The 27,967-nt window shown below is 42.8% G+C and overlaps 1 protein-coding gene across 5 annotated transcripts; it reads right to left on the reverse strand.

The window, feature by feature from the left end:
* Positions 1-1,920: 1,920 nt before the first annotated feature.
* Positions 1,921-27,881, reverse strand: LOC106982112 (neuroblastoma breakpoint family member 6-like protein). 5 transcript variants are annotated; one of them, XM_027056315.2, is made up of 9 exons: positions 27,527-27,881; positions 18,809-19,017; positions 16,799-16,898; positions 14,930-15,165; positions 10,987-11,035; positions 9,879-10,042; positions 8,221-8,376; positions 7,319-7,438; positions 1,921-2,393 (listed from the first exon to the last, which is right to left on the reverse strand). In XM_027056315.2, exons 2-9 carry the CDS (start codon positions 18,984-18,986, stop codon positions 2,383-2,385), a joined length of 1,014 nt encoding a protein of 337 aa, XP_026912116.1. In that variant the 5' UTR covers positions 18,987-19,017; positions 27,527-27,881; the 3' UTR covers positions 1,921-2,382. The 5 variants fall into 5 exon arrangements, with proteins under 5 accessions (XP_026912116.1, XP_026912117.1, XP_014935761.1 ...); XM_027056316.2 differs by lacking the exon at positions 27,527-27,881 and adding an exon at positions 19,400-19,555 and having other exon boundaries at positions 8,221-8,325; XM_015080275.3 differs by lacking the exon at positions 27,527-27,881 and adding an exon at positions 19,400-19,555 and having other exon boundaries at positions 8,221-8,328.
* Between the last annotated feature and the right edge of the window lie 86 nt (positions 27,882-27,967).

Consider the following 27,967-nt stretch of genomic DNA (forward strand, 5'->3'; position numbering starts at 1 on the left):
GTAGTAAGGATGGAAGTGCAATTTAGGAACTTTAATTAGATCCTGGGGAAATATCAGTACCACAATACACACTCTTAATCCTTAATCTCTCTCTCATATTTCCATGATATAGACACAGATGTTAAATGCATCTGTATGTATACACATACATGTTTATATAGATAGAACATTTTTTAAACAAAGGGAAAATTATATCTGCAGCATATATTAGGTAACATTACTGGATTAATATTGTACTTAGATTTGATAATTGAATTGTATTATTGTTGTATAGGATAATGCCCTTAATATCAGGAAATACATGCCGAAGTATTTAGGCGCAAAGTGGGCTTACATTTACTAAAGCAATAGGAATGCAGGTATGGGTGCATGTAGACAGAAAAAGCAAATGAATGTTAATTGTTGAATTCAGATGAACAGAATACAGGTGTTAGTTGTATTCTTCCAACTTTTCTGTAGGTTTGAAATGTTTCAATGTGAATAGTTTTGAAGGAAATGGACTATAAAACATGGGAGACTGAACGGCTGAGTCCCGGACTCCCCCTGACAGAAGGGTGTGACAGTCCTCAATACTACCTACTGATACAAGAAAATGTAAGTCACTAGTCTGCTGTACACACCTATCTAAAGGATCCTTTCCTGCCACATGGGAAGGAAGTTCAAGAATTCCTTACACCTAGATAAATGGGTTAAAAAGGCTTAGGGTGGAAAGCCGCCTCCACAGGCCAAAGCACCCAAGGTTAGCTAGCGAGATATTATAATGGGATCACGAGTAACTTGCTATCCTTAAAGGTGCATGCTCCATCAATCTTAAAGAAGACGGCTAATTAGTTATATCCCCTACAGGAAACTACTTTCCATCTGGCACTAGTATCTTATTGTGCTTTGATCACAACTTCAAACGCCACTTGCCCCCCAGACCCTTTGCTTCTTATATGTAACACAGGTTAATGGTTACTATGTGATGGTTTCCTTCTGCACATTCACCACATGTAAAATCTTGAGAGCTCAATACAGAGAGGAAATCCCCGTTTGGGGCTCTTGTCTCCTCCCAGACATTTGCCTCTCTCGTTTTCATTTCTGCATTCGTTCTCTTGCCGGATAAGAGAGAACGTAGAATTCCTGATCTGTGACACTGCCACCCAGGGTTTGTCCTTCTTACACAAATCAGCCTTCTAGCCTGGAAATCTAGTAAGTTTAAGGCTACTTTATGTGTTTCAAAGCTTCAGAATAAGATGTCCTGCTTTTATAGCTGCTTGCAAAAGACAAGTCAATGGGTACTTATTTTCAAATATAAGGAATTTTTCAGGAAAAACAAACAAAAGCCCAAATGAGAGCGGAGTTATCTGAAACCTACCAGTTCCATGTAGATACTCTGTTTCTCCCTGTGTATTCTAAACAGAGACCTCTAGGATGGAACTTCTGCTAGACCTGTACGGGAAATAGAAGGGTGAACAGCAAACTCTCAGGATCCTTCTCTGGCAGAGATTATACCATCGTTTCTTTGGGTCCCCAACAATTAGGCATGTGAGACTGCTGCTCTACTTACAGACTTTACAGATGCCTGTGAAGGCAGAATTTTTGCCTGAGTTATCTCAGTTCCCAGAGTGTGAAACACGATGTAGTTTTTGTACCTAACACCAGGTACTCAATAACCTTTAAATTGTTAGTATTTTAAGTAACCTCTACACACCCAACAGGGTGCTCGAACTTAGGACCCCAAAATCAAGAATCGTACACTCTTTGGACTGAGCCAGCCAGGCGCCCCTCAATAACATTTAATTTTGGAATGAAGTGATGCACCTGGACTTTGTTGATACCACTCTGGGATGTAAATATAGTGGACATACTGAGTTTCCTTTTAGCTGGAGACAGTTTTGTGATTTTGATTTGTTAAAAAAAAAATGACAGGCAACAGAATGTATATAAAATAAACTCTATTCTCTGAGATTTCTGAATCTTCATCTTTCAAGGAAAATGGCCATGTGCAGAAGAGCTGATGAATAGTCTGCAACGTCATTCTGACTTACTCTTGACCCAAATCCTTGACATTTTCTTCCAGCTGCTGCTGACTCCAGTTGTCCACAGAATGAGGGTGGGGAGAGGAGAGGGTTAGAGCATCTCGAGATTATCTGTGAATCTAGGTATTGGTGTCTCTTACGTAGTTATCAAATTTGCAGGCTGAAGGGCTGTGATTTCTGGAAACTATCTGTTGGGAGTAAAAACCCAAAGTGGCTGAGAAATCTGATTCTTAGAGGTGGAGCCCTCTCACTTTCAGATTTGGGGCTTTCACTGTTTCGTTGTTTTAGTTTTTCTCATCAATGGGGGAATGATGTTCATGACTGAGCTTTGTTGAAATAAGAACTTTTCATATTTCCACTCCTAGTTCTTACCTGAAACAGAAGGGGGGAAAAAAGCTAAGTTAAAATGAGAATCTTCTATTGGTTCTGCTGACACCAGAGGCTGAAGTGACAGCTAAGGAAGAAAAGAGGCCATGTGCAACCTGAATGCAGTTGGTGGAGAAGCCATGGTCGAAAACTACAGTCTGGAAAGAGTTGTACTAGCAGGCTAGCGTTCTAGGACAAACTAGGACAAGTATTCCGATATAAACCACTACCCTGTGACGTGGAACACAAGGCCCCACCGCCTCATAGTGCTGAGAACCCCACTCAATGGTGCTGCCAGTGGGTTAGCCAGATCCATACCACCTCTACTCTTCTGGAGAAAAATGAAGACCTTTCATACCTTCCAAAAGATGTGCCTTGCTTCAAATATGTACCGTCAGAAGCAGTCAGTTCTACAAATGAGAGGTTATTTTGCATGGAAATCTTGCTCCTAAATACATGTCTTTTTTTTTTTTTTTTTTTTTTTTTAATAGGAGGGTGGTGCCAAAGGAAGAGTCCCAGAATGTGCAGGGTCCTCAGACACCATCTGTAATACTGTGGTTTATAATAAGAAATGTAAATTTGGTCTTTGTCTCAGTTTCTGGCAGAACTCTTAAACCGCTTGGAATTAGTCTTTTGATATATTAATACGGCAACATTTAGAAAGTGCCAGAAGGATGGAGGTTGATTACCAAGGGAACCGACCATGTGACAGGAGGGTTGTCTCATTCCCCCTGACCTCTGGGGATGAGAGAGGGGCTAAAGATGGAGTTCAACCATCAACAGCCAAGGATTTAATCAATCATGCCTATGTTACGAAGCCTCCATTAAAACCCCAAAAGGATGGGGATTTAGAGAGCTTGTAGGCTGGTGAACACATAGGGGTGCTAAAAGAGTGAAGCTCCCAGAGATAGCATGGAAGGTCTGCACCCTTTCCCCAAGCCCTGCCACGTGCTTCCTGAGTTATATCTGATGTGGGAAACAAAGGTAGAAAGAAGTATAAATAAAATTAAATTTCCTTATAACCTGCAGCCCACTGATAAATACTTGAGGCTGGCAGAGTGTGACACTCCTCCAGGAACTCCCTACTGTCTTAATGTTAATGCTTTGCTAGAGGGAAAATAACCTTAGCTTGACAACAGCTAGGGCTCCAAGTTCCTGTGAGTCTTCTTTAGCACATGAAAGTCCTTTCTGGGGTGCCTGGGTGGCTCAGTCAGTTCAGCATCAGACTTCAGCTCAGGTCGTGATCTCACAGTTCATGAGTTCAAGTCCTACATCAGGCTCTGCTCAGAGCCTGGAGCCTGCTTTGGATTCTGTGTCTCCCCGTCTGCCCCTGCCCCACTCGTGTTCTGTCTCTCTCTCAAAAATAAATAAACGTTAAAAAATAAAAAAAAATTAAAAAAAAAAAACATATGAAAGTCCTTTTGGAAACTTTCCTTGTTTTTACCTTCCCCAACTCCCAAGTAATAACCAGTTGCTCTTCACAGTCCCAGTGCAGCTCCTCTGGTCCTGTCCTCGTGCTTTAATAAAATCACCTTTTTGCACTGGAGAGGTCTCAAGAATTCTTTGTTGGCCATTGGCTCTGAACCCCAAATACTCCAAACCCCAATACTCAAAAAGTATTGAACCCCAGTACTTTTAAACCAGTAATCAGAGCGCCTGGTTGGCTCAGTCCGTAGAGCATGTAACTCTTGATCTCGGGGTCATGAGTTTGAGCCCCACACTGAGCACAGAGATTACTTAAATAAATAATTTGAAAAACATAAAATAGATCAGTAATCTAGTAAGTAAAATATTTCTCTAAGTCCTGTGAGCCACTGTAGCAAATTAAACCCTAGGAGGGGGTTCTCAGTCAACTCTGATTTCTAGTCAGTCAGATGTACAGGTGACAACCTGGATTTGCTACTAGCATCTGGAGTGGGGGTCAGAGGAGTGCAGTCACACAGGACTAAACCCCTAACCTGTGGAATCTGGTGCTATCTCCTAGTAGGTAACTTCTACCTCTGGCCATTGAGGAAATAGCTAACTACTTTAGCTATTAGTATTAGCTAAAGCCACAGGACCTATAAATGAAAGACCTGAGGCTAAAATCCATGCCTCAAGCCTTTTCACTAAATCTCTAAATTTAAGAAAAGGGAGAAGAAAGGCTCCAATCTGGAAAAAGGTAACAGGCTCTACAGTCTATTGAGTACCATGTTTAGGACAGGAATAAGGCTTTATAGAAAGTTTCATTTAAGTATTCTTGTAAAGAGATTAGAGAGAAAGAAAGAAATCAGAAAGAGAAAAGGGAAAATTAGCAAATAAAGAGCAAAGTTAAACCTTGGACTGATCCATTTATACTCCGTATTTTCTTTTTTTCTAATTTTTTTAAAATGGTTATTTATTTTTGAGATAGACAGAATCCAAAGCAGGCTCCAGGCTTCAAGCTGTCAGCACAGAGCCAGACGTGGGGCTCAAACTCACGAATTGTGAGATCATGACCTGAGTTGGACGCCCAACTGACTGAGCCACCCAGGTACGTCCCTACACTCTGTATTCTGTATTCAGAGCTCCACATCTCTGCTGTCATTGCAAAGCCCACTTCAGGTCCTTTGTCTCCCTCTTTCTCTGCCCCTCCCCCGCTTACGCGCACGTGCATGCGCCCTCTCTCTCTCAAAAAACAAACAAACAAAAAAAAAACCACTAAAAAAAAACCCTCAAATCTTATCTGATTTTCCTTTATCTGACTAGAGCAGAACATACCAAAAATACAGGTGCCACATGAAACCCTACTTCCAAGGGAGTTTCCTGGGAATTCAGCAGCCATGGAGACTGTCCATTACCAAGAGAATCAAAAAGTTCAATAGAGTTTTCCATACCTTTCCAGTGAAGCCCTTTGTTAAATTGGTACATAAATTTTTACCTCTGGGTATTCTGGGAATTATTAATTACTAAGTAATTACCACATGCATGTGTAACTGAACCTTGTCTTTTCTCATGTTTATCTATTGTTAGTTAATTCAAGGTCCCTGGACCATTCAAACCTAAGTAGGTAGAGGAAAAATTCCCCCCCAGTACTCTCTTTTAGGATTTTGCTTAATGAAAAGACTAATCAAAAGCAAAATTTTTCAAATTGCAGCTGGTAACCATTAGTAGGTTGTCAAGTCAACACTGTAGACTTTACTACAGACTTTAAAGAATCAGGAAGGAAAATACTAGATAAGACCCATTACATACAGTAAGGGCTTTTTTTTTTTAACATGACACTGGATCACAAAGAATTGTTTTTTATTGTGTCTTGTGATCAGAAAAATCCGAGAAACTGCTCTAGATAGACTGGTTACAGGTCTAATCTATATATCTACCTCTTCTTTTCTCTTTTTTCCATGCTATACAAACAAGCCTGTTGAGAGAGGAATGCAAATCCCATTAATGACTAGTGTTCGGCTCTCCTAAGAAACTATACATCTGGGATACTGCTGTATTGGGTGACCGTGGTAGACTGACGGTCCTTCCCTTTGGTAGCCACATATTTGAATCACCTAGGAGCTTTTGAAAACTAATATCCCAAACACACATGAAACCATTTTAATCAGAATCTCTAGTATGGTAGCTAGGCATTTGTGTTAGGCAAAACCAGGTTCTTATAATGACAACATGATTTAAAGCTACTTAGGAGACCTGCCCTATTTCCCATGGTTCTCTTTGTTTCTCTCTAGCTGTCCTACCATGGCTTCTTTCCCATTGGACCTAAAGATTTTAATCTTCCTTCTTATGGTCCAGGTGAATCTCTCTCTTTCTCAATTGGATTTCCAAGGGAAAAGTTTCCTTCTGTTTATCTACCTGGGCCTTTACAAACCTCGCCTCTGCATTTCCTTTTTCCAAAGCTAATTCACCACAAAGGCCCCCTCATGTCAAGTAGCTAGGCTTTCCTATGCCTGGACCTGTCAATCATGGGTAAATGATTTACAGGCAGGGTCAATGGGTGCTGTGGGATTGACAGAAACTCCCAGGTCCTTCCAGTTCTCTAAGTCATCAGCCAAGTGGTTCTAGTAATCCGAGGACAATCCTATTCAGAAGAGTCCTTGGAAAAAAGCAGCACAGGCATGAAAAGGTAAAAGGAATCTTAGGTGACCTAAACTGGCCCCTAATAGATTTGGCAGGGATATCTACTGAGGTGGGCATTGCACACAGCAAAAACTCAAAAAATACTGACCCTGGTGTATAGGGGATAGGCTGAAGGTATTTTGCAGGTTTGTAAATATTTTTGTCAATCTGAAGGTAATTTGGTTTGGTTTTGCTTTTCTCCTCAATGGTAAGAGTTGGAAACCATAAGGTGACTGGAATATTATTGTTTGAGTGCAATAGATAGTTTGTATTTTGTACCAATATTTTATTTTCTTTATACAAAATACAAGTTTGTCTTTTATTACCAATATAAGCTATACTTATTTCGATTTTTTAGTACTTTTATTTTCATCAGTTTGAAAATTGGGGTTTTGCTCTTTTAGGCTTATGGCACCTTTCTGGTCCTCATACTTCCTCAAAGACTACTGACTTAGAATCTAAATTCTGTTTCCTTGCTCTTTCAGCATTCTTAGACAGAGTTTATCTAATTTTGGCAAATTTTACTCAATCAAAATAAGTATTCTCTTATGTCTTCTCACCTCTGAGGACTGTTCTTTTCTTCTAAGCCTTGCATTAGTGAGGTGTGGTTTGTACCTGAAAGGTGAATTTCCCAGAGCTATTCATTCCTGGAGCCTAGAGTCTGGGGACCTGTAGAGGGAGCACCTAGGAGGTAGCCCTCACTATATTGAGAAAAACTATGAGAATTATGAGCCAAGAGGCTTTGGGTAGCTGTGGCCTCCCCATCATCTTTTGTTTCTATAGCTGGGTAAGGCACGAGAAAAGAAAGCTCTGAGAGTGACCTCCTCTTGTGGTTTTTGACCACTTACCTCTGGAAATACGATTCAGGTGAGCCAGAAGGCTCAGACTTTCTTTCCTGATATCTCTGTTTTCATTGTACAGCTGCGCAAGGGAGTCCAAGCTCTCCCTGTAGAAGTCAGAAGTATATCCTACTGCAGGAAATAATTAGCAGTTTAGGCAAGTTCCACACATTTGCTTAAGATAATGCTTTCTGCAATTCCTTTTCCCCTTCTGTCTCAGCCCAGGAGAAACCTCTGGGGACTCAAAGGTTGGAACTTCAGCATTATGGGGCAGATGCTTAATTTTCACCAGGCCCTGAACAAATGCCAGCTCATTCATTTGTATTATCACACCCAACAGCTGAAATTATGAAGGAGACTTTTCTCATTAAATAGTTGCTCCTTTGATATGGAAAGAGGCCCAGTCACTGTTCTGGCCCAGCCTGAGACTGGGAAATGATGGCCTCTGCGTGAGTGCAATGTAAGAGGAAGATGTGTGGAGAAGAACAACCTTGAGAACAATGAAGAGTAACCAAGACATTAGGGAGGGGGGTAAGGATGACAGCAGCAGAGACCCTCACTCTGCTGAATGAGGTGCTCAGCAACCTGGGTTCTACTGAATGACTGCACAAGAGGAGAAGAGCAGCAGAAAGTGTACAGCTTAGGAGTCACAAGAAGGCTTTTGGAGGTCAGATAACTCTTAAGATGGAGGGACAGCTCAGTCTTGGGGCAAACCTCTATCTGAGCCTATTTACTCATCTAAAAAGTAGGAATGTTAATACCTGCCCTATTCTCCCTAGTTGGGCCATTGGTAAGAATAAGTGAAGTATAAAGCATGTCAAGTTCTTGAAATCTGTGAAGCCCTGCAACATATTACAAGTCCTTAGAAAGATACATATTGCCAGAAGCAGACAGACTTGGGCCTCCCCTACCGTTTCCTTGGTCAGAAATGCTGAGATGATGTTCCAGCTTTTCTTGAAGGCAGGCATTGATGAAAAGAATTTCCCTCAGGTGCTGGTACAGGTTCTGGATCTCATCTTCTGCAGCCATTCCACCAGGACAGGGAATGAGGTAGAAGATGGAGAATCCTTATCACTAATGGGGTGGCCAAGGGCCTCTCAGCAAGATCCCTGCCTTGCACCATTCTTCTGCCAACTTCCGCTTTCATCAGGAAATACCTGGGAACCTCCTGTAGGAGCCTGCAGGCCTTCAAACAAAGCATGACCCAGTGCTAAGCAAACTCCACAGGGCCACCTCCCATACAAGGATATGGGAAGTATAAAGGAGGTTGATATAAGGTGGTAAAATATGGAATCAGCCTTCAGAGTAGGGCTTATCTAGTACTGGGAAAGGTGTGGCCCCTCTTATATAAGACTTTTGGGTACTAAGGAATGTCTCTACTAAATATCTCTCCCACATGATTTGTGTCTGAACGTCATTAATAGAGGACAACCTCCCACTACATCTCAAAGTGAAATGGCAATGAGGAAGCCTTTGTAAGGGGATTGCCTGAGTAAGAAAAGGCACCCACCACTGGCAAAAAGACAAAGCCTGACATGGCTTATATCACTATTAAAAAACTCAGTTAACAGTGAGTGAATTAATATAGTCTCTTTCTCATGCCTACAAGAAGACATAAGACATATAGTTCTCTAATAATCCAAACTTTTATCCCCAAAGGAAAGTCAAATAATCAAAAAAAAAAAGGGGGGGAGGGAGGAAATGAAGGTTGAGACTTTAATCTACACACACCCATGAGGCCGCTATCCCGAGGGGCTCTTACATGCTTGGAGGAGCTACACTGGCTAGGTGGGGCTTTTTTAGGAAAGGGGCATGCTTGTGGCATGGCTGCTAGACCCAGCCTTTTCTTCAGTAGATAGGCTGGCTGTTGGTTTTAGATTAGATTACAGTACTGAGACTAAACCCACAGACATCATTTAAAAATGGTGCTACACATAGGATGGGAACCCTGGCCACTTACCCAAGGGTTGCCAAGAGCTGAGCCTTGTCTTTAGGGAAACCACCTGATGCTCTGGTACTAAGATGGAACCTTATGAGGAAGCAAGCCATCTGAGGGGAGATGGGGACTGCAATCATGATAACCGCACCTCCAAAAATATGGGCAGCACTGCCAGTATTTCTCAGCTAGAAAAGCTTAAGGGACACTCTTCAGGAACTATAATCAGCAAGAACATTCCCAGAAAGGTAAGTTGCTTCGTCTTAGAGGAGGTCTGTTAGATTCTGTGCACATGCTGAAATAGTGGCACACAGTCCACCATCATCTCTCCATTCTCCAATCTGGCTTGCCTAGACTCCATTAGCTTGCAGATGCCAGTGGGGGACAGAGTGACTGAGATGAGGTGTGGACCACGAACAATGCAACAAATTACCTGACCCACCAAGGACCTGTATTTGAAACTTGGTCCGAGCTGCACGTCCAGCCTGATAGCTTTTTCAAGGTTAATCTTTAGGACCTGCCTACTAGATGGTCTCACTTAGCCTAAACCAAGGTGGTAAGCATGTAGAAACTATTGGAGCTTTATTCTCCAGTCTTGTGTTCCTTTATTCTCTTTATAATGGAAGTACTCACTGGTGACTTCCACAGCAGAGCTGGCTTCCTGCATGTCAAGCAGGAAGGAACTGCTGCGGGGAAGCTGGTGAGAGTCATGGCGACTGGAATCAGTCAAATACTGTTCATCTAGTGAGGCTTCCAGGGCTTCATTCACTTCTTCCTCCTGGAGCCCCCTGCTGAGCCTGGGGAGGATGGCAGGGAGGTAAGACAGGAGATTAAACTGCGGCAACCTGGAACCACAGCTTCGCAGCTGGTCCCGTCTGAAGCTCCTGGAAGCCACACCAGAAAGCAAAGAGGCCATCTGGATGAGAGAGAAAGCATAGCAATCCACTTTGACGGGTTCATGAGCCTAGAACTGGGATAGAAGGGGGCAGCAGGTGCTCAGTGTACTGACCTCATAACATGTGGATGAGGAAGTAGACTCAACTATTCTAAAAGGCACTTATGACACACAGAGACCTAGAATATTGGTTTTAAAATGCTGCGGACAAATTTTGTTTACCATCGTAGGAAGTCATCCACTGAATGCTGGCTCCTGAGACAATGTCTCACTTTGATTTTTTTTTTTTTTTTTTTTTTTACCATACACGTTTTTAGAACACAGACACCAGGGATCTCTGGCTAGTTTATCTTTATGTCAGACTGACTTTAGCTAACTAAACTTGATGAATTACTAAGAAATGGTAACCAATACAAGAACTTACCATGAACAGACAACATTGTTTAAAAGGGCACATCATTGGGGCACCTGAGTGGCTCAGTTGGTTAAGTGTCTGATTTCAGCTCAGGTCATGATCTCACGGTGTGTGAGCCCGGGCCTCACGTCTGGCTCTGTGCTGACAGCTCAGAGTCTGGAGCCTGCTTTGGATTCTGTGTCTCCCTCTCTCTCTGCCCCTCCCCTGCTTTCACTCCCTCTCTCTCTCTCTCTCTCTCAAAAATAAACATTAAAAATAAATTAAAAAAAATAAAAGGACACATCACTATATGATGAATGAATGAAATAGGTACAATTAGTGGTTTCAGTTTTTTTCCCCCAGATCTGGGACTTTGGCCTCTTGGTCACTTGCTTCTGGAATCTTCCCTATACTTCACCATTCCATTATCAGCCCTTTTGTCCTTCAGTTACCTGGGTGCCAGTGGCTCCTGTCTATCTTCATCCTTATCATTGTGATTTTCTGAGAACCAAAAAACAGAAACAGCTAGTCAGAAATTGAGCAGATCCCATTTCACACATTACAAATATTAGGGCCTATATGATCAGGGATGTAATACTCTACATGTTTGTTTAGAATGCTCTGGCAGAGAAGGCTTAGGACTGTATCTTCAGAGAAGTAGCCTGGCAGGCTTTCTTGAGCAAACTGGACAGTAAGCCTTTGTAAGGGGATTTTGTAGAATGCTCTGGCAGAGAAGGCTTAGGACTGTATCCTGGCATGGTGAATAATCACCATGGCATCTGCTACCAAGTCAAGGCAAAAAGTTTAAAATGTCTGCTGTTCACCAGTGCTTGGAATACTTGTTCAGTTACCTTCTGGACTTCTCCAGTTGTAACCTTCATTTTTGCCCCATAGCAGATGGCTAAACTGCGGTTGTGTGTCCTATTAGGCTTTCATAAAGAACTCACTGCAGTCTCTAAGGAGCAAAAACTTCTGGAGAAACCACCTAACCCTTCCAACCCAATGACTGGACAAAGGCACCTGTGCATGTCAGCGAGTGGAGAACATGAAGAGAAACTTCTCTTTTTTTCTTTTTCCTCTTTCCTGACCCGGCTTAGAGACCAGCCCAGTTGCAGAACTGCCTAAACCTTAAACCACAAAAGAGAATCTAGCTCTCTGATCAAAAGAACTAGGAAAACGGGATCTCTTGCCTGAAAAGTGTGAAAAGTGCCCCCTTTTATTTTCTATTTCTCAATTTTCTTGCCTCCTTGCTCTTAAAGTAGCCCCAGTCATTCAGAACTGCAATACAGTGAGGGGGCACCTGGGTGGCTCAGTCAGTTAAAACATCTCTGACTCTTGACTTTGGCTCAGGGCATGATCTCATGGTTCGTGGGTTCCAGACCACCCTCCCACCCTCCCTACCCCTGTCCGCCAGAGTCAGGCTCCATGCTGACAGTGCAGAGCCTGCTTGGGATTCTTTCTCTCTCTTTCTCTCCCTCTCTGCCCCTCCCCGGCCCTTGTGCACTCTCTGTCTCTCAGAATAAATAAACTTAAAAAAAAAAAAAAAAAAGAAAAGAAAAGAAAGAAAGAAAAGCAAAACAGTGTGAGAAGAGAAATCTCTGAGAGAACTCACTCTTTCTGAACAGAGGAACTGGGAAAAGGGACCCTGGGAAACTGGAAAATATGGAAGAAATACCAGAGAGAAGAGAGTCTGGAAAACGGTCTATGAGCTGATAAAAGTCCCAGGGCTCATCCCCAGAATATGTGTGGAATACACCCAAGGAATCATGGCAAAGGATGAGAAAACTGAATTACCACACAAACCAGGAACTAGTCCAAAAGAAACCTAAGGAATGTATTTGCTAGACTGACCGAAACAGCATATCAAAGGCAATGAACACTGATTTGACATTGGATACTACCTGTAGAAGGTGAGGCAGAATTTGGTCTGAACCTAATGGGGTTGATTGCCTGCTAAAAAAACAATTCCAGAAGATTTTAACAGGACCCAGGGTCTTACAATACAATATTCAAAACATCCAGAGGACCCTATAAAAGTACTCAACATAATAAAAACATTATCATTTCACTAATGAATAAAAATCATTTGACAGAATTAAACATCTACTCAGAAAATAAGGAATAAAAAGGAACTTCCTCAAATAAGTTGGAAACATTTCTTGGCTGGACTATGCCTACTCATGTTTGCATTAGGAGACATAATTTTTTTCCTCTGTTGTCAGCAGTTACTATCATAAAATAAAAAACAAAAGATTCGTTTGTTCATTCAAATATGAATAAAAGAAACAAAAACAGAAAGGGAACTTCCTCAACCTGATAAGGTACTATGATCATTAGAAAACTCAATATTAATAAGAATATCAATTCTTCTCAAACTTTTCATAGATTGAAAGCAATGTGACTCAAAATCCCAGAAGGATTTTGTTGTTGTTTACAGATAATGGCAAGCTGATTGTAAAATTTATATGGAAAAGCAGAGAACCTTATTTTTAGGTAGAGTGTTCTTAGATATAACTACAAAAGCATGATCCATAAATTGTACTTCATAAAATTAAGAAATTCTGCTTTCTGAAAGATACGTTAGGGGAATGAAAAGCCACAAACTGGGAGAAAATATTTGCAAGTTAAATATCTCATAAAGTACTTGTATCCAGAAATGCAAAGAACCCTCAAGACTTGATAATAAAACAAACAAATCAATTTTATTTTATTATTTTTTATTTTTATTTAAAAAAATTTTTTTTCAACGTTTATTTATTTTTGGGACAGAGAGAGACAGAGCATGAACGGGGGAGGGGCAGAGAGAGAGGGAGACACAGAATCGGAAACAGGCTCCAGGCTCTGAGCCATCAGCCCAGAGCCTGACGCAGGGCTCGAACTCACGGACCACGAGATCGTGACCTGGCTGAAGTCAGACGCTTAACCGACTGCGCCACCCAGGCGCCCCCAAACAAATCAATTTTAAATGACAAAATATGAACACTTGGTTCACCAAAGATACAAGGAGAGTCAACAGGCATATGAAAAGAACCTCAAAATTATTAGTCATCAGGGAAATGCAAATTAAAACCACAATGCATGGGTGCCTGGGTGGCTCGGTCAGTTAAGTATCTGACATTGGCTCAGATCATGATCTCACGGTTCATGAGTTCGAGCCCCGCATCAGGCTCTGTGCTGACAACTCAGAGCCTGGAGCCTGCTTCAGATTCTGTGTCTCCCTCTCTCTCTGCCCCACTCCCACTTGTGCTCTGTCTCTCAAGAAAAATGAATAAACGTTAAAAGAAAAATCTGTTTTAAACCACAATGCTATGCCCTCCCCACACTTATTACAATTGCTATAAAGACAAAAAACAAAAGAACAACCACCTGTAAATATCAAAAGTTAATATTGGGGAACAGCTGTAACTTTTACACATTGCCCATGGGATCTGAAATGGTATAGCCACATTGGAAACCAGTGTAGCAGTTTCTTCTAGGTTAAACGTGCATTTACCACATGACCCAGCAATCCTACTCCTAGATATTTACCCAAGTGAAGTGAGTGAAAACATATTTTCAGGGGCTCCTGGGTGGCTCAGTTGGTTAAGTGTCCAACTCTTGGTTTCTGCTCAGGTTATGATCTCACAGTCGTGGAATCGAGCCCCAAGTGAGGCTCAACACTCAGTGCTTGGGATTCTCTCTCTCTCTCTCTCTCTCTCTCTCTGTCCCTACCTCTCCCTCTGCCCCTCTCCCCCACTCATTCTCTCTCAAAATAAAGAAACAAACATTAAAAAAACCCCACATATTTTCACACCAAAACCTGCAGGTGAATCTTTAGAGCTATTATTCATAATAGCCCCAGACTGGAAATAATCCAAATGTTCTTCAGTGGATGAATGGATAAATAAAAGTGGTACATCCGTATAACGGCACAGTACTTAACAGTAAAAAAGGAAACCAACTACTGATACATTCTGGAGATGGAAAATCTGTAGAGACAGAAAACAGATCCAGTGATTGCCAGTAACTGGGGTTGGGCACAATGGCTGACTACACAGAGGCACAAAGGAACTGTGAGTGGTGATGGGACTGCTCTACATCTTGATCGTGGCAGTGCTTACAGCACTGTATGGATTTCTCAAAGCTCACAGAACTGACACTACAGTGGGCCAATTCAGTGTAAATCAATTATCCTTAAAAGAAAGAAATGTCTGTGGGGGCTCACCTTGAGCCCAGGTGAGTGCCCCTAGGTAGTTCTACCTAATAGCATCACTATCAATAGGCTGAGAAGGGCACAAAACAGCTGGACAACTGGCTAAAATGTCACTCTTAGAGTCATGTGGAAGCATGGAGACTTATGTGAGGCTAGGACCTTGGGAGGAGCTAAGGGTCTCCAGAACCCGTAAGCCAACTTACCAGTGATGAGTTTGCTGGCAAGGCTCTCTGCCAGCTGGCTTCCTTGGGCCAGCTGCTCACAGAATCTCTGTCCCTGGTAGTAGGGAATGTCAGCACTCCTGAGGAGACCCTCAAAAGACTTGACTATGCTCTTCGTATGCTGAATGAAAAGATAACAGACACCTTTCCCTTCTCGTATCTTCTGTCGTAAGTGGGTCAGCTCTCGGGCATGAGCCTGAATTAGGGTATCATGTTTCCTAAGGTAGGAAAGAAAAGCAAAATATAACAGTGCATGTAGTGAACGATAGGTTGTGGGAGTTTCAACAGAGACATCTCTTAGAATGCCCCTAAGGAATTCCCCAACTTGAATTCTTATACAAGTCATGTGACTTGGCCTGCCTGTGGCAGAGGGAATGAGGAAACAGCATTGGGTTTGTTTGTTGTTTTATTAGCTTTGCTTTGAAAAGATGGCCCTTTAGTTCCTCAATTCAGCCCACATCCATTTCCATGGAATATATACTACCTAGCATTATACAGAAAGTTGCACGCACACACGCACAAACCAGATATGGAAGTGTTGGATGGGTATGTGTGGTGTTAATTCAAAGGATGAAAAGGAAAATCAATGTAAAGGTCAAGAAGGATAACATTCTTTTGAGTGACGTGAAAAGGAGTAATAATCAGTAAGGAGGCACTTAAGAGTAAATAAAGTAACAATTACATCACTCTAAGTGGGTTTTCACCATTTTCTAATTATTATACAAATATTATGCACAGATTCCAATCTAAAAGTGTGAGCTCTGCGAGGCTAGAGACAGTGCCATGTAGTACCCAACTTACAGAACCCAACAGAGTGTACACACACAAGTAGGCATTCGGTTAATACTTAGAACCACATAATCCTAAAGCTGGACTAGATATTTAGGTCTACCTCATCTGATGCCTGAATCTCCTCCCTGCTGTCTACTAAATTATATTCTACAGATTGTCTTTCAAATTCTATTCCATAGAGCTCTTAAAAAGTGTCAGAGTTGGTGAAGGCATAGACTAGGGAGCAACAGAGGCTCCAGACCTATGCCTTCTTCAATCAAGTATCTCTGCTTTAGGAAGTTTTATACATTTGAGCTTCTCAGATTCCCTTTCAACAAAGCGTTAAAAGACATCTGGAATCCCACAATCTCCCCTATATTTGAAACAATCTGAGGATGGACAAGGCTAGTCCTCAGCACATTAATAATCCATTTTCCCAGACTGCTTGATTATCTATCTGCCCAACAGCCCTACCAGTTAGTACTCCACATAGTATGGTATTTAGAAAAAAAATCAAAATTGAGAAGGAGAAACATTTTTATCATGAAAAAGGCACTTTGGAAAACTTGGGAAAATCTCTCTCATGGTAGAAAATGTTAGTCCATTAATGACAACTACCACTCCCGTAAAAAATAAAAGCAAGTATAATGATTACAGAAAATATTTGTTGAGAGCCTCATATGCATAGGAGATGGTTTTAACCTGTAATCATGTGTCTCATCTTCATAACCCTCTGAGGTAGATACCGTTGGTATTTTTATTTTGCAGGTGAGGTAGCTGAGGTAACTGAAATGCAGGAAAGCTGAGTGAATTTGCACAAGGCAACCCAGCTGGAAGCCACATTGCTAGTATTCCATCCCAGGCATCTGTCTCCATTTTATTCTTATGCTATTTAAGAGAAAACCCCAGAGACCAGACTGTTCTCCCACCCATTCTCACAACCCCGCCGGTTGTCTTTGTCTGGTTCTGTGCCTGCCAGGTACTCTCCTGCCCTTCTCCTTGCACATGCACTAAGTACTAGCAGCCGCAAGGCCCACTTAAGACCGTAATTCACACCCTTCCACACAGGCACCTCCTTACCCCAGCCTTGCAGCTGGGCTCCTCTTCTCTGCCAGCTCTCCCTCAAACCGCGCTCCCTCCTCTAGCACGGATTCAATGAGGGCTTTGTGCTCTTCACTCTCTGAAAAAAACAGACACACCTGCCTCAGTGGAAAGCTGGACACACTGCTCTGGTCACTGCCTTCACACGAGGAGGCAGGGTCCACCCCAAGGACAAATGTAACCCCATTACCAGGCTCTCTGCTGGGATTTCCACATTTCATTCCTCAATCTCCCAGGCTACATGGCATTTGATTGCTCCCCATCTTAGATATGGGGAAAGAGAAGCTCATGGGCAGGTAACTTGCTCAACTGGATTCAACTGGAATGAGACAATCCTTGAGGAATTCACATCCCCTGAGGTCTGACTCCAAATCTTGGGCCATTTTACCAAGCTTGGTAGCCTCTGAAATAAACCATTAACCTGGGGCATGAAGTAGTGATTTCCTGTGTTTAGGATGTCTCCGAAGATTGTCGGACTGATGGTTCTCCCACGTTGAGAGTTTCAATAATTCCCTCAATAGTTCAAAAATTTAAAAGTTTATCTGGATACAAGGGTGTAAAATGTATATGGAGGGGAAAAAATCTGAAAGACGTATGTTCAAATGCAAACAGGTGTTGTGTTAGGTTAGAGGGAGAGAATACCCGGTGCTTGCCATTGCACTGTCCTAGGTTTTTGAGAATTATCATGTAATCATCACAACTAACTGCAAAGGCAAATATTCTTACTACCATCACAGGTGAGAAAACTGAGGCACAAAAAGGATAACTTGGATTTGGACCCAGAAGTCTGGCCCCAGGGTACATGCTCATAATCACTGTACTGTATTATCTTTACACTAAGATCTAGGGCAAGATCTCTTTACTAGCTCCAAAATATTTGTCCTACAATTGTGATTTTATAATAAGCGATGTAGAAAAAAAGCCCTTTATTCTTCCACACCCCAAAGCTCATCTTTTTCTTCTTTAATAAGTAGGCATTTTTTAAATTTTTTTCTCCATGTAAGTTGGATAAGCAAATTTCATCCTCTACTGATTTACTGAAAAATTGTAGGAATTTGAAAGCAAACTCAACTTCAATGTCAGCAAGCATCCTCCTCTACTGTTCCTGTCTCTCATGTGTCCTCACTTCCATCATGTTTCCTTCAGTCACTACAGCTTCCCACTGCTACCCCCCCAACCCCATGACAAACACGTGTGAGACTGTCCAAGGATTTCCAAATGTGAAAGCTGAGCATGGAGAGGGAAGGGCCAGCTCCTACACAGACCTGGTCTGCTGGACTGGAGGCCTCACCCACTTAGCCTCATTCTCATTTTGGCCCTGCATCTCAAAGCCCAGATCCTGGACCAGCTTGTTGTCTTCAAAGTTCATATTCAAGGGAGAGATCAAAAAGGTGTTATAGAGTCTCTGATTTTCCTGGAAATACGTTCAATCTCACAGAATGTAAGGGGCGGCTTCCTGGAACTTACATGGGAAAAGAATCTGGCTCCAGGCATCAGGACTTCCCTCGGTGTTTGCTATTGATGTTCTCATCTCCAGGTATCTGGTTGAGTGGGAAACAGCTTTAAGCTCCCATAAGACAGGGAGGGTATGCTATTACACTATTACGCTAGTATGGCTAGCACAGTGCTTTGCAAACGGGTACTTAGAAAAAGTTGGAACTGAATCCTGAGATATTTAAGCCAACAGTGTTACTATATGTTTATAGAGTCTGATACATGTTCCTGAGAGAGAAAAGACAGTTTAATGCCTGAACCCACAGTTTAGCCTCTATGCCTTCCTACCCTCTCACTATAAACTTCATTCCTTTGTGCCTCAGTGTTTCCATCTTCTGCAAATTGAGAGTAACATATCCACTTCTACTTTTCCAGGAGTATAGTCAGGATGAGATTTATTTTGATGGAGAGAGAAGAATAAAGTTTGGGGAGTGTTTAGTTTCTCAGAGGGAAGATGGGCAGTCACTCTGGTGACTGTGACCACACTGGGCTTACTGTATTTCTGCAGCTGATTGGCCAGGGAGTAAGCAGTAGCCTTGGATGTGAGGAATTTCTCTGTGAGGTCTCGGAAGCTCTGTTTGGTTTTTGCCAGCTGGGAGCGCAAGTACTGGTTGGTTTCCAGGATGCTCATTTCTGTCCTCGGATCAGAGAAAGTGGTGAGAGATTCTGCCATGCTGCAGCTGTGGCAGAAGTAGAGCCAGAACCTAGGAAGCAGAAGCCCAAACAAATAATCATAAACAAGTGAATAGGTTATGGTGACAGTTGCACTGCTGGTAAATTACTACACGCGGACCTGGGTGGCTCAGTTGGTTAAATATCCAACTCTTAGTTTTAGCTCCGGTCATGATCTCACAGTTTGTTGAGTTAAAGCCCTGCAGTGCAGAGCCTGCTTGGGATTCTCTCTCTCCTTCTCTCTCTGCCCCTTCTTCTCAAAATAAATAAACTTTAAAAATTTTCTTAGAAATCATTGTACTGTACAACTCTAATAGGTGAGTTTTATAGTATGTAAATTATACCTCAAAGTTTCATTAAGGGGAAAAAATGGACTTAAACATGCTAAAGTATACAGATGTAATTCATACTTACTTTGGGGCTAAACTCTGTCAGCATTCCACAACTCTAAGAATTCTCAACCACAAAAATAAGGCATAGATAGCAGAGCTCAGAGCCAAGGCTACCATGCGCAGCTTAGGCTCTGATAAGAGTGCCAGAGGAAGCATCCAGCCTGCCAGGCAACTGTCTGGAGTCACAATAACAGAACTGGAAAGTAGGGAGTGTCATGGAATCTTAGGAGCCCCAGTCTTCCAATTGCTGAGGCTATACTGATACATAAGATCACCTGGTCTGTTCTGAAGGTCACCACCAGTGGGGACCACCCCATCCCCCAGCAGCCATTTTCAGTATTTGTGTGGCCATGTACTGATACCACAGACTTAGCTCTTTCTAAAATTTAAGGATATTTTTCATTGTTTATTCTTGTAAGTGCACAGAAAATATGAAGGAATCAATATTTTCCCAAAATCTTTCATTATCTTAAGGACTGTCCTGAAGTCACTTCACTTTTCCTTCATGAAAAATTTAAAACTTTTAGATAGTCTTGGTGTTCTTTTTGCTTCTCTAGTTTTATTCCACACCGGTTTAATATTATAGGAAAAATTTCTGAGTATAACTCAATGTGTGAATAATTAATTTATAAGGATTTCTATCCTGTATCTCAATTTTCTTCTTGCCACAGGCTTATGTTTGCTTCTTTTCCCTCACTGAGGAAGCTTATTGGCTTTGCATTAAACTTGAAGTCAAGTTTGACATCCTTCTTCCTAGCTCCACCCTCTTCCTGTATGTATGGATTGCTTTGTGTCATAATCTTAATATACCTATTTTGTTGGGTTTTTAAAAATTATTTATTTATTTTTGAAGGAGAGAGAAATAGGGAGCAAGCAGAGGAGGGGCAGAAAAACAGGGAGACAGAATCTCAAGCAGGCTCCGTGCTGTCAGCACAGAGCCCCTTGAGGGGCTTGAACTCACAAACCATAAGATCATGACCTGAGCCGAAACCAAGAGTCAGACAACTGAGCCACCCAGGAACCACTCTATATACATATTTTGGGATTGTCACTTATGAATTTCATTCTAGCTCCACAGGGTATCTTTCCCACTTGTCAAAGTCACTAAAAGAGTTTTTGTATATGTCTTTGAATGCATGTTGTGGCCACCTTGGGCTGACTTATAAACTGATGTTATTCTTCATGTCCAGAGCCGTTTTTGTAGAACACTGACTGATAGTTTGTGTTGACCCATATCTGTTGACTTGCGGTTGTATTCTCAGAGCATGGTAAAAATCAAGGTGATAGGTCAATGGTGGTTACTGGTGGTCCACATCATTCCTGTACAATGAGATTTAGTGACACAGAGGCTAAGGTTTTTTATTTATTTATTTATTTATTTATTAACATTTATTTATTTTTGAGACAGAGAGAGAGCATGAACGGGGAAGGGTCAGAGAGAGAGGGAGACACAAAATCCAAAACAGACTCCAGGCTCTGAGCTGTCAGCACAGAGCCCGACACAGGGCTCGAACTCACAGACTGAGAGTTCATGACCTGAGCCAAAGTCCTATGCTCAACCTACTGAGCCACCCAGGCGCCCTGAGGCTAAGGTTTTAAAGAGCCACACAGGTAAGAGAGAAAGTGATCCTTTGACACCTTATTTCGTACAGATCATTTTCTTCCTGGTTTTGTGAGCCTGACACTAGAGAAACTTCTCTGGAGTATCTGTCTCTTCCCTTTAGCTACTTTGCTTTTCCAGGCTAGTGGCCCACACATGCGTGACCATGGCCACCTCCATCTGTGTCACTGAACACTCATGACCAAGTGAAAGAAGACCAGACAGACTACCCATCCCACTTGCCCACTTGCAACTAGGCTATGTGATAGTATTGGTTTGTGAGATGTCTCAAATTAAGTGACTTCAGTCCTTTTAAATGTATTGAGGCTTCTCTTATGACTTAGTGCATGTCGATCCTGGAGACTGTTCAAAGTGCAGTTGAGAGAAATTGTATTATTCTGTGCTTATTGGGTAGAGTGTTGTATAGATGGCGGTTAGGTCATGTTATTTAAATCTTCTATTTCCTTGTTGGTCTTCTGCCTGGATCTTCTACCCATTATTGAAAGTGTGGTATTGAGGTTTCCAACTACTACTGTTCAGTTGCCTATTTCTCCCTTGATTCTGTCAGTTTTTGCTTCCTGTACTTTGGGACTCTGTTAGATGCAAATGTTTTTATTAGTAGTATAACTTCCTGATGGATTAGGCTCTATATCATTATAAAACGTCACTCTTTATCTCTCCTAGCATTTTTTGTTTTAAAGTCTCCTGTCTTTTTTGTCTGGTACTAGTTTAGTCATTCCAACTTTCTTATGATTGCTATTTGCATAATTATGCTATATGGCAAAAGAGATTTTGCAGATGTAATTAAGTTGTCCTTAATTGGGGGTTCTTATCCAGGTGGACTGACATAATTACATGAACTCTTTAAATCTGTGTCTAGAGGTCAGAGAGATTCAAAGCTTGTCAGGGATTCAACGAGGGAGAAACTCTTCATTGCTGCCTTTGAAGATGGAAGGGGCCACAGGCACAGAAACCAAATCCTCAGTCCTACAGCTTCATAATTAATGCTACCTACAAACATAAGCTGATGATTTAAAAAAAATTGTTTTTAATGCTTATTTATTTTTGAGAGAGAGAGAGAGAGAGAGAGAGAGAGAGCAAGCAGAGGAGGGGCAGAGAGAGAGAGACAGAATCTGAAGCAGGCTCCAGGCTCTGAGCTGTGAGCACAGAGCCCGATGCGGGGCTGAAACCCATGAACTGCCAGATCATGACCCGAGCCAAAGTCGGATGCTCAACCAACTAAGCCACCCAGGCGCCCCCCCCCGCCCCGCCAAGTTGATAATTTTTTTAAATACATTTATAGTATGTGCTATACAGAGTCAGAAAGACTCTCACTGTCTCCGTGCATCCTTCTTTTCTGCTTTGTACTTGCACATTACTATATCTGTCTAGATTTAGGAATAACTGCCAGTGCTTCATTCAGCCTTTTCTCCTTTTTTGCATGTGCTATGGCTCTCTGGAGCCAAATGGCACCACTGAGGGGGATGAGCACAGGGCAGCTGGCTTTATTGGAAGCCACAGGCTCCTCCTGATTTAGACTGAATTTCACCTGCCTACAAGGCCCAAGCACACTCCTGACAGCTTCCTGTCAGCAATATATGGATTACTGCCTAAAAGCCTTGCCCTTCCCTGGACCTGTAACGTCTTTAGTATTATTGGGGTATCTGGACCAACCCAGAGCTACTCTCCTTCCTGGAGGTTCAGTTACTGCATCCCTACTGCATAGTGAGAAGCTACCAGGTGGCCAGCCGGAGGCCCAGAATGCAAATCAAAGTTAAATGACGATACTTTCTCTAGATCACTTGGAGTTGTAGGCAAATGTGGCAAGGATATTATTTCTAAATGTTTTACACTACAGAAACACACCAGAACTTAACCTCCCATCTTGGAAGATACAACCTGGAGGAGTGGTTGTTATACTTCAGGCCAAGCTCTAATCCTTCCAGAATCACAGTTTGGCCCCCAAAGCTGTCAACCTATGGTTTAGACAAACTCTTGAATATCTTTTATTCCAAAATAATTGCCAGGTTCCCTTTTTGTTGTTGTTTGACAGCTTCTAGATGCTAGATCTCTGCGTAGACTAGATTTACAAATCTAGTAAACAGTCCTGTTTAGTAAAATAAACAGTCCAGCAGAGGTAGTAAAAAGGATTACTGTTCTAATCTTGCATGCATAAGAGAGTCCCACAGATGCTCTGCAAGGGCAGCAAATGAACTGTGTTAGGGTCAACAGCAAACACACACATTGGCCAGGAATCAAACCTGGGTACATGAAGCCACAACTACTGCCACTGGACTATCAATGGTCTGAATTCAAGGTTGCTTGCATAGTTCATAACATTCCCAATAGTTCAGGTTCAAGATTCAGTGACTCCATAGCTCCCAACTACACTGAGAGCCCTTCTGTTTTTGGAGGTTGGTCTGGAAAGAACCAATTGGAAGAGAACTACACTGAAAGAGGCTAGAAATTCCCAGCTGACGTCTGCAATCCAAAATTGCCCCTGAACAAAGGTCTCCATGCTCCAATGACACCTTGGAGACATGACTACTAAGAATTCCTCTAAGACCAAGTTCTAGGACATTTCCTCCAGGAACTTCCTCAGAGGAATCTTTAGTGGTCTTTATTCCAGCTGCTACAGAACAGATTTGAATTAATTCAGAAGCCAGAAGGTCAGGCACACCAGAGTTGTTACTTCCTAATTTCTGAGCACAGGCAGAGGCTGCTTGGTTCTTTCATTATGAATCCATGTTTCAAAGCTAACACAAGTATAGTGCCCACTGCCTCAACTGAACCCTGTCCCTGGAGGTTGGGCCCTGCAAATCTTCTCCCATCACCTCTCAGGGTCAGTATGGTCCTAATGGCCAAGGGAGAGAGGACTGCTCTTGGTTGATTAACTCCTTTGATCAGTGTGGTCCAGATGCCTTCAGGACCTTGATGATTGGGAACCAACATGTTAGGGTGGTGCAAACTTTTGGGAATTTATCTTCAAGGAGTAAGACTCAGACAAAGCACAAACTTGGTCTTCAGCCACCATATGTGTTGCTGTATATTTTTCTATACTTGGGAAGTAAACTAGTGTCACCATTTGGAACACATGTAAGTGTTCTCCAGCCATCCTACCCTTGTGTGTATACCATAGAGAAAGTGTTGCCTGATTCCATGATGAGACATGGATAGGAAAGATCTTTTTAGCTGGTAGTGTCCAGGAGGTGGGAACAAACTAGATGTCTGTAAATGTGGGAATAGATAATAAACATGGTAGAGACATGCCACAGTATTCTATGCGGCAGATGGATATGATGAACTAAATATTGAAAACAGTGCTAATAGGGAATTAGGAAATAGAAAAAATATTTATGGAATAATCTTATTGAATCAGAGCTCAGTTTAGGAAATACGTTATCAGAAAACTATTGATTTCACCTTGGAAGGGCTGGCAAAGTAGAACACAGGTGGAAGCACTGGTACATGAAATTCAATGCCTTTCCTACCTGCTGCCTAGGAGTAAGGAAGTTTTGACTGCTGCCAATACCACTGCCTCACACACACTCTAAATTGGTGACGAGCCATGAGAATAAGGCTGCCAGCCACGAGTATCTCTAAAGAGTCATGGTTCCATAACCTTGCTTGCCATCAGCAACAGCAATAGGAAGATTGCCTCTCCTCACTTTTGCCAAAAACACATGAGTGCATCTAATCGGTAGAACATAATTTCTACCCAGAACCCAACCTGCAAATAAGTCTGAGAAGTATGATTCTTAGTTTTCTAAACTCTTCAACTAGAAGGAAGGTGAAATGGATTTTGAATGAGCCAATCCACATTTAAAGTGGTTCTAAGCCAATCCCCCCTAAAGAGAGGACCACATATTTTTTTAAAGACACACACATTTAAATATGCAAAGAGAAGTTAGAATTAAAGGACATATACTAAACTCCTTAGAGTATGTGCTCCCAGGGGTGGGGGGGGGGATGGGAGTGGGATGAACCAAGAAAATAATGAAAGACAACAAGGAGGAAAGGGCATTCAATGCTCAGGGCACCCACCATCAAGTGTCCTGAATTAAGGAACAAAGTTAGCTTTATCCTCTGTACCTGGGATCTATGAAATCCATGAACTAATCAGTGACATGAAATTTCAAAAAATTCAATAGGAAAACAAAATTCTTTCGAAACAGACCAGTTAAAATAGGCAAGGAGAAATTATTAAGGACAGAAATCACACAGAGGTAGTGGAAGTGAAAACAACTCTCAGCAATCTCCAACCAACACTAAATACAACCAATTATAATGGATCCAAATCCCCTCAAAGTGGATGTAAAAGTAAATTTCAGCTACAGCAGTGTGTTAGACAGAAAAAGACTACATATTAAGAACAGTACAATCTGTACCAGGCTAATTGTAAGCAAAAAAGTGAAAATATGACTCTTAAAGACAGAGGGGAGGGGAAAGTTTTTAAACTGGTTGAAGAAACATCAAATTGTTTTTCCCTGGCCACCTTCTCTGGCCAAGATGGTGTCATGAAGGAAAGAAATCTTGGAATTTTCACTTTTATTCATCCTGTATAGGTCTCTGCAAAACTTCACAGCTTAAAAGCAGGGCTATTTGATCCTTGGTCTTCTCTAGACACTCAAAAGAAGCTTCAGAGGTGAGGAACTCAGTTACCACCCAGATTTTCCTCAGTAACTCAGCACATACCCAAAGATCCAGCCTCCTGAACCTTCACTGGGTGAAGAACTGGTGAAAAAATGGGAGGAAAGGGTTTGGGAGGCACTCAGCAATGAGAAGGCAAAGAGATAGCTTTAGCCAGGGAGGGAATTAACTTTCCCTAGGTCTACACTAGCTTAAGGACCAGACACAAGAGCTGATTTTTTTTTTAAGATTTTATTTTTAAGTAATTCTCTACACCCAACATGGAGCTCAAACTCACAATCCCAAGACCAAGAATCACATGCTCCACCAACTGAGCCAACCAGGTGACCTATTTTCTGATGCTTTTCTAGAAGTCTATTAATCTACTTGGAAAGAGATTTCCTCCCCACCCCCAGAATTAGGCTCTTTCAAATCAGATATTTTGATTTGAGTGCCATTACTTTACTTTACAGTGCTGCCTTACAGAAATCCCCCAGGACAGCCTTTGCTACAGGTATTTTCTATATGCTACCTCTGTTTTCCAGAGAGAACTGATGTGTAAAGCTATTTTAGAATTGCTTTTTCAAAGTCCTTCCAGACACTCTTTCTGATTAGACCTACTCCAGCAATTGTGAAACAAGCATCAGTGGTTCACTAGTAGAATTCTGGCCTTCTATGTGGGAGGTCTGGGTTCCATTCCCAGTCAAAGGAGGGTTTTCCTTGCACTTTTATGTGTCCAGTGTTCTCTCTGTTGGATTATCTATTGCACTAGCAGCACAAGTTATTACAGGGTTGAGGGTCTCAGGAGGCAATGCTAAAAAGAAAAAAGGGCAACTATACCCCCTTAGGTTAATTGCAGAGCAAAACACACTGAGGTCTAAACAAGGGATTTTTTAGAGCTCTGTCTTTGAAAGGACAGGTTAGTATGCTGGGTCCTTTTGAATACTTGAAACCAAAGCCATTGTTACTTTTTTTCTGCTGGCAAATATCTGGAATATAGTGTCATCCGGTCACTGATTAGCATGCTGGATCTTGGGCTGGGCTGACCACTGAGCAGTGTCTCCCTATAGAGTGACTATCAAGAAATGGGAAGTCCAGGAAGGAGAGAGGCTGTGGGGCCCAGCAGACACCCTCGTGGCTGGGGAGACATTAGCAGCCCAAGGAAAGGTTGTGTGGAGGAATTGGCATGGACATGAGGGAAGCTACAGAGAGGGGCCTCAGACTTTTCTGTGCGGGTAGGCCCTAGACTTCGGTGGTCCTGGCAAAATTAAGGACAAGAATGAGCCCCAAGTGGAGAGCAGCCTGTACAAGAAAATCATGTTTATTTTACACTCCCCCAAGCAAGACCTTTTTTTCCGATGTTTATTTACTATTTTAAAGGAAGCGCCCACAAATGCAAGGGACGAACAGAGAAAGAGAATCCCAAGCAGGCTCGGCACAGCCAGCACAGAGACCACCAGGGGAACTCGCTCCGGTGAACCCTGAGATTAGGACCCAAGTCACAATCAAGACTCCCACGCTGAACCGGCTGAGCCACCCAGGTGCCCCATCTAAGTAAGACTTTTGGTACGTGGCTCATTTTTAATGCTTACGTATTAGCAGCACTTGGGGGAAGGCCATGACTATCACTGGCTCTGGAGCTTTGGAGGAGACTCTGGAAAAGGAAGGCTCTTGGAGTCACCTGGTTTGTTTAAGCCAGTTTTCATCGACTCTTTTCCTCAGCAAAGAGTGGACGAGGTTGCCTAGGGGAGGCGCCCGGCCTTAGACCCTGGGGTCCCTAACATCCCCCACATGATTCCGAAAGACAAGGGACGCAGCAACGGAAGTGGCGCGGACTGAGACGGCTTTCGAGGCAGGCGCCGTGCCCCTAGACTGGACTCGGGTCCCTCCCAGCCCGCCGCCCCTGCACTTTCCACCTACCTCGGCTGCTGCTCTGCACGCTCAGGGCCCACACAGAGTGCTCTTCGACGCCGGCCTTCCCCTCACGCCACACGCCCGCTTTGTCCGAAAATCCTGCTGCTGCTTTTGTTAATTGCCGTCTCGGAGCCACACAACCGGCTTGCTGATTCGGGCAAACGACTCTCCCGACACAGGCGGGGGAATGACGCCATTCGCGACCCCCGCTCCACTAGGACTTCGGGGTTTGGGGCCTTTACCCTCGGGACCCGGGGCTGGGCCGCCATTGAGGCTTTCTGGGCTCTGCCCTTCAAACTAGCCTCTTCCGGGCCCGGCCTCCAGGGTCAGGGGCAAGGCCGGGCCCCCTCGGCGCGCTGCGCCCTCTCTCTCCCTCTGCCGCGCCCCGCACCCTTGCGTGCGGCCGGCGGATGAGCCCCCAGACGGCGGGGTCGATTCAGTGTGTCC

Source organism: Acinonyx jubatus, chromosome C1 (assembly GCF_027475565.1).
Source record: "Acinonyx jubatus isolate Ajub_Pintada_27869175 chromosome C1, VMU_Ajub_asm_v1.0, whole genome shotgun sequence".
Lineage (NCBI taxonomy): Eukaryota > Metazoa > Chordata > Mammalia > Carnivora > Felidae > Acinonyx > Acinonyx jubatus.